The 7539-nt window shown below is 44.1% G+C and overlaps 1 protein-coding gene across 1 annotated transcript in view; it reads right to left on the bottom strand.

Moving 5' to 3' along the window:
- Positions 1–211: 211 nt before the first annotated feature.
- Positions 212–7539, bottom strand: part of ZXDC (ZXD family zinc finger C) — a 96419-nt gene continuing 89091 nt past the window's right edge. The window contains exon 9 of the mRNA XM_045063406.1: positions 212–441. Within this exon, the coding sequence (XP_044919341.1) occupies positions 356–441 (86 nt within the window). The 3' untranslated portion in view covers positions 212–355. The remainder of the gene's footprint in view (positions 442–7539) is intronic.

Raw genomic sequence — 7539 nt, 5'->3', positions numbered from 1 at the left:
TACTCACATTTTTCAAATTGAATTGAATTGAATATATTATGATCTCCTTAGGTGCAAGGAATAGCCTACTCACCTTTCACATCCTCAAGACCTACTTAGCTAGGAGCTGGCATACAGAAAGAAATTCTGTTGCATTGGCTATGTAACAAATACCCCAAAACTTAGTGGCTTAAAACAATGACTACACTTATTTGTAAATCTTCGATTTGAATAGGCCTTGGTGGGGATAGTATACTTCTGCTCCACTTGGCAGCAGCTGGAGTGATTCAAAGCCTGAGAGCTGAAATGATCCGAAAGACTGCTCATCGTATTGCTGGGAGTGGAAGCAAATTCTTGGCTGAAGTCTTAGCTGGGGTTACCAGCCAGGACACACACACATGGCCTCTTCATGTGGCTGGGACTTCCTCAGCACACGGACACTGGTTTCCAGGGCTGAGTGTCCTGAAAGACAGCCAGGAATAAACCTTGTATGATGGAACCTGGAAAACCATACAAGCTCACTCCTGCCACATTTGTCAAGGCAGCTGCTCAGTCCCCCAGGTTCGGGGATAAGAAATGGTGTCTATATCCTGATAGACAGTCGCCAGTTTCTAAAAATGCACGTGGGACTAGACATATTGTTCTGGCTCTTTTGGGGAAATACTATCTGTTGCAAGGGGCTACAAAATGCCTTCAGCATCCCAGCAGAAAAAAAAAAAATCATTCCCACCTAAACTTCTGTACCCAGCAAAACTATCAATCAGGTGAATGTCTGGAAATTCTCAAAAGTTTACATCCTGTGGCTTTCTCTCAGAGAGTGTTTGGGCACTAGAAAGTGATCTTTAGGGTGGTTGCAAGGGTTTGTGATCATGACATATAGATGGGAACAGATGACAGAAAGATCAGTTGAATAAAATAGAACCTGGACACAGGTCTATGTGTAAACAAACAGATAGTATCTGGCCATGGTAACAGTGCAGATTAGACTGGCAAAATTTAAAAGCCTGATAGTACAGAGTGTTAGCAAGGAAACAGATCAAAGGCAATTTAAATTCCCTGTCCACAGGGTGTAAATTGGTACAACCACTTTGGAAAACAATTGGGTATTATCCAGAAAAACGGAACAAATGCACATCTTCTAACCCAGCAATTCCACTCCCCAGTGTCCACCCAAGAAAAACTCTCATACCTGTGCATCAGGAAACATAGACAAAATTTGTTTTAGAACCATTGTTTGCAAAAGAAAGAAACTGGACACAGCACAATGTTCCACAACAGTAAAATAGATCAACTGCCTTATATTCTTACACTGAAATGTTACCAGGTACCTATGAAAATGAATGGGCCACATGCACGTGAGCCAAGGTGGATGGCTCTCCCGACACTAAGCAAAAAAGCAAGTCCTCAAAGAAGAAGGGCAAATGCTCCCTTTTCTATGTACACCACCAGATGAGACTAAACAAACTGCTAAGGCCACACACATGGGTGAAAAAACTAAATGAACTAGGCAAAGCACATCACGGAAGTCAGGATAAGGACCCTAGGGATTTCTAAGAAAAGTTTCAGGTCATAGTCTGCATATTTGTTGTTGTTCTTCTTTTTTTTTTTTTTTTAATAAAATTATTCTTGGGGTGCTTGGTGGCTCAGTCATTTGGACATCAGATTCTCAGGTTCATCTCAGATCAAGATCTTAGGGTCCTGGGGTCAACCCACATCTGGCTCCAAGCTCAGCAGAGAGTCTTCTTAAGATTCTCTCCCTCTCCCTCTGCCCTTTCCCCGATTCTCCCTCAAAACATACAAATCTTTAAAAAATAAACAAATGAAACAGAATGATACATTCTTCCATATGATTTCTATATTTCATAATTTTAAAAATGGATAAAACTAAGAAGGTGGAAAACAAAGTATTTAATTTCAGGGAGAATTGCAAACATTGGGGAACTGTCAGAAGGGAGCAACACTAATGTAGTCCTAATAGGACAAAGAAACCTGGGTACTCAAACCCTGAGTCAGCCACACTGGGTAGCTTATGAACAGAACCCAGAGTTGCATGAGATGTTCGATCTTCACCTCCCATGACAAGAAGTCAACTGATATTTACTTACAATTCAATCAAGAGATTGAAATCTAAACCTAATATTAAAAAAATGAAGACATGTATCAAAAGAAACAGCCAAAAGAGTTGAGAAGAGGGGAGGGGTGTTAGAGTGTCAGGGGCCAAGGAAGTGCTGGTTTTTATCACATGGCTTCAATAAACCTTGTTTAATATTTAATATTTAATAAATAGTTGCTGGGGGAAGTAGCCTTTAAGTCCTTCATAAATGCAAATTAAAGTGTTACTTGGGATTTTTCTCCCCATCAAGTTGGCAGAGAAGAGAAAGGGTGATAATACTCAGCATTGATAAATGTTGAGGTAGCCAGCACTTTCCTACACTCCCACATGGGTGGATGTGAATTGGCACCCACAACATATTGTGCATTTGTCTATTTTTTCAGTGTTTTGAAGCATTTATGAATCCATGGTTGGTTTTGGAGGTGGTTCCCATTAAGTTATATTACTATTGGTTTAAGGGGTGCTCTGATTAGGCCTAGCAAAGTTGGGGTAAAGTCTCCTTGGGTTAGTGCCTGGGGAGGATCAGTATCAAAATGTGAGCCTGAATCAGGGTCTGGAATAAATTAAGATTCTGATGGAGCCTGGGATGAATGGTCTTGGGTTGGAGTTTGCCAGGATGTAGATTTCCCATTAGGGTTGAAGTCAGGCAGCTTAGGATAATGTGTGTTCCCACGTGGGCAAAAGGAACTGCGCAGGTTTTGAGATATCCCGCCTGCCCTCAATACCTCCCTGGGACTTTCTGCAGCAATTCAAGGCAGGCGTCTTCAGGGTCCCCAACCGGGATGCTGTGGCCGAGGAAGGGGTGGCTGCGTTCACATCAGCGAGCAGGACTCCTGTCCCCAAGCTCAGCTCATACTTGTGCTAGGAGCAGCCGGACACTGGCCTCTGGGCAAGGGAGCCAAGGTCGAGGTGGCACTGTTTGCGCGGTCCCGCTTGACGTGAGCCATCAGGGCAGCGTCTTTCCAACTTGTTTACAAACCTGCGTCACCGGGGAACCTTTCACCGCTGCCTAGGACAAAAGGTTCCTCTTTTGTAAGTACCCTTTGGACAGAAAGGGCATTCGCACGGGCCTAGGGCTCAAACTGGTGCAGGGCGCCACCCCGTGGTAGATTCGGACAACGCGCCCACACCCATCAGCTTGTTCCTCCTTTTGCCTATCTATACCCACTCTACAATCTACCCACCATACCTGCATCATCTATCCATACCACCCATCCACCACCCATTCATCCACCTCTCTACCCTGCCACCCAGCCAATTCACATCCACCCATCCGCAACACATGGTTGAGGCATGTGTGGAAAAATTGTTTTGCTAAGGAGATATGACAAGTGTTCTGAGGGGTTTCTCATTGTGTGAGATGATACTGCCTTCTTATTTAAGTCATTTTCTCATGGAGCTTTCTGTTTCTTGAAACCAAATCAACACACCAGCCACCCATCCGCCTACATAAGTATAGCTCAGCTATACATACATTCTCTCTCCATCCATCCAGCCACCCATCCACTTATTCATCTCCAAGAATTTTCATTCTTTCAGGTAAATATTTATCTTTCCATTCATATCTACTCACCATCCACTATCCATTGACATTTGACAAAATATTTATGGAACACCTTCTGTGTGCTAGGTACTGTGCAAAACATTAGGGTCAAGGGGTCAGAGGGGTTCTTATCCTCATGGGACCTACACAACAGCAGAAAAGACACACTCATAGAGCCCCTTGTGAAATAGCCATTGCTTTGAAGGGATTACAGGGCACTGAAAGAATGTATCAGCTCAGACTTGGGGACTAGGGATGGCTGGGCTGACAAATGACTTCTAGGATGAGGTTTAAAGAATAGCCAGGGATAAGCCAAGCAAAGAGGAGCAGGAGGACAGCAGCTAGTGGTATGGCACAGAATGCCACAGAAGCAAAGGCCTGGAATCCAAGTGGGCTCTGAACAGAGGGGGTGGAAGATATTTTGACATATGTGCATCCATGGGAGAGCCTGCACTGGGCTCCTCAGTGTGAGTTGGTTGGGGGTGAACACATTGTCCATTCAACTTCTGCTCCCTCTTCCACTCTTCCCCAGGGCCATATGCCCTGATGCTGAGATCCCCACAGAGTCCCATTTTCCTTGCTAGCACTGGTTGAGGCATGTGTGGAAAAATTGTTTTGCTAAGGAGATATGACAAGTGTTCTGAGGGGTTTCTCATTGTGTGAGATGATACTGCCTTCTTATTTAAGTCATTTTCTCATGGAGCTTTCTGTTTCTTGAAACCAAATGCAACCTAAATGATGTCAGGAACTATTATTGAGAATCTCCTTATCCTGGGCTCCTGAAGCTCAATGACACACTCTTGTGGGGCAGAGTCCAGGAAGTGACAGCCTACTGTCTCAAATCTCCTGGTCCAAAAGCAATAATGTCCTACCCCACCTTAGCTGCAACCACCCCCACCAGTTCAGCACCATGGTTCCTCCATGTTGTCCTCTTTCTCCTCCCCTCTCTCTCTCTCAATCTTGCTTCCTTCACACCTTCAAGCCTGGTCTAGTCTTAGCCCCTCTTCCTGGATGACCACAATCCTCATGACCACTTGGGACCTTCACCCCACCCCACCTACCCCCAAAAAGCCTAGAAAGACCAGGCACTGAAGCACCATCTTTGATCCAGAACAATGCTGTTGCAACTTTACCAGCCAGCACACAGAATCTCCCAAGCCTTAGCCATCTGGCTTCTCAGCTGTGGCACTGGGTCTGCCTCTGATGACCAAGGCTCCAGCAGAACTGCAGGGGAAGAGCTTGGTCAGATCTCCCAGTCCCACTATGGGTCAGAGCCAGCCTGCCCTCAAAAAGCAAGATAGGGCCTCAGCCAAGGCCCTTGTGTCTCCTCCTTCCTCACCCATCAGATCACCCCCAGAATTTCCTGAAACTACTATCACCCAGGCCACTGACAGTCTCCTATTTAACAAGCTCAATGAACACTTTTCAATCTGTTAGTCACTCAAGAGCATTTCTTCTTCTTTTTAACGTGTTTCTCGAGATATTATGTACCAAATAATCACCCATTAAAAATGCATTTAGTATATTCACAGAGTTGTGCAGTCACCACCATAATCTACTGTAGACATTTTCATCTCCCATAAGAAAAAACCTACATCTCCATTTAGTGGTCCCTGCCAGTTTCCCCCAACACCATCCCTCCCTGAGCACCTGGCAACAACTCACAGACTTTCTGTCTCTGTGGATTTGCCTATTCGTGGCAAACAGAATCAAACAATACATGGTCTTTTGGGACTGTCTCTTAGCACATAATGTAGTATTTTCAAGGTTAATCTATGTTATGGTATTTATCTGTACTGCATCTCTTTTTATTGCTAAATAATATTCCATGTGTGAGAGTACTATATTTTGTTGATCCATTCATCAGTTAATGAAAATCCAGGTTGTTTCTTAGCCATCACGAAGAATGCTGCTATGAATATTCACATACAAGTTTTTGTGTGGACATGTTTTCATTTTGCTTGGGTCAGTATCTAGGAGTGGAATTGCTGGGTCATGTGATAACTCTGGTGTAATTCTTTGAGGAGCTGCCAGACTGTGTTCCAAAGCAGCTGCACCATTTTGCATTCCCACCAGCAATGTAGGAGAGCTCCAATTTCTCCACAATCTCACCAGCACTTGTTATTAACTATCTTTTTGAGTAGAGCTATCCCAGTGAGTGTGAAATCATATCTCATTGTGGTTTTGATCTGCATTTCCCTGACTAGGTGTGCTGAGCATCTTTTCATGTGCTTGTTGGCCATCTGTACAACTTCTTTAGAGAACTATCTACTGAGATCCTTTGCTTATTTTTAAATGGGATTATTTGCATTTTTCTTAATGAGTTGTAGGATGTCATTATATATTTGAGATACAAGTCCTTTATCAGATATATGCTTTGCAAATATTTTCTCCCATTTCCTTTTTCTTTTTTTTTTTAAGATTTTATTTACTTATTTGACAGACAGAGATCACAAGTAGGCAGAGAAGCAGACAGTGAGGGGGGAGAAGCAGGCTCCCCGCTGAGCAGAGAGCCCAATGTGGGACCTGAGCTGAAGGCAGCAGCTTAACACACTGAGCCACCCAGGTGCCCCTCTTTCCACTTTCTTGATGGTATCTTTTACAACACAAAAGTTTTAACTTGGATGAAGTCCAGTCTATCTCTTTTTGTCTTTTGTCATTTGTGCTTTTGGTGTCAGAGCCAAGGAATAGCTGCCTAAGTCAAGGTCACAAAGATTTACTCCTGTGGTTGTTTTTTTTTTTTTTTTTTGTTGTTGTTTGTTTGTTTGTTTGTTTGTTTCTGAGAGCTTTAGTACTTACATTTAGGTCTCTGGTTCTATTTGAGTTAATTTTGGTATGGGATGAGGTGGAGCCCAGCTTCATTCTTCTGCATGTGGAAATCCAATTGTTCTAGTACACTTGTTGAAAAGCCATTTTTCCCCTCATTGGATTTTCCTGGCACCCACTCTTTAAGCTCTCTGTTCCGTGGACTTTCTGAAAAACACACTTATTTGCCGGCTCTGAGGGCAGGTTTCTTAACCTCACAGTGGTGCAATCTCCCCCCTTGGCAGCAGGGTAATAAGAGGGGCCGACTTCACAGGCAGGCTGCATTAAATGGGCACAGAGAACAGTGTCAGGCACCCAGGAAGACTCTGAAGGTTCACAGATAATTTACAATCGTTCATAAATGTACCTGCTAATAGCAATGAATTGATAGTATGCTCAGTAGCTTTTCCCTCTTTGGGTCACCTATTTTCGAGAGTCCTAAAAGTCTCATTAGAATTCCAATTATTTGTGATAAACTATTTTGAAACTCTTTGCTTTCCTCCCTCAGCCACCAATTAATAAAGTGCCTCTGGCCCTTGCTGATAGCTGACTCCACTATCCAGCTCCTTGTTTTGCTGTGGCAGAGACCAGAGACAAGCAGAGGCTAAAGTGTTTAGGACTCTAAATGACAGCAGAAGGACCCTCTGCACTGGGGCTACATGGAAACCACTTGTTTGTTCAGGGGGTTGTTCAAGGGGTCTGTTCAAGCTAGCTGCTGTAACAAATAGTCCTCTCCTCTCCACATACATGTGGGCACCCCACACACTCATGCACAAATCATGTATATGGCTTGACATAAAAATTTCCTTCCTCCCTTGCACAAAGCCTCCTGTAGATAATGCCAGTAGAATGCTGTCCTCCAGTGGTGATTTAGGGATCCCCGCTTCTTCCAATCCAAGGAGCCCCTCCACATTACCTGGCACTGGTCTTCCTAACCACTACACCTGCCTTGAGCAGAGCTGAGAGCTGCTGGGATTCTCACTGACACCCTCCTGGTTTGCACACTGTTCCAGAGCACAGAGTACAGCTAGAAAGACAGAGCCCAGACTGTGCCCCAGCTCCAAGCAGACTTTGTCAATCTGCAAATTCCCTAGATGCG

This window comes from Mustela putorius, unplaced genomic scaffold (genome assembly GCF_011764305.1).
Source record: "Mustela putorius furo isolate JIRA1106 unplaced genomic scaffold, ASM1176430v1.1 tig00003850_pilon_pilon_pilon, whole genome shotgun sequence".
NCBI lineage: Eukaryota > Metazoa > Chordata > Mammalia > Carnivora > Mustelidae > Mustela > Mustela putorius.
The sequence above is the reverse complement of the archived record's forward strand: the minus strand, read 5'-3'. Positions and strand labels throughout refer to the sequence as shown.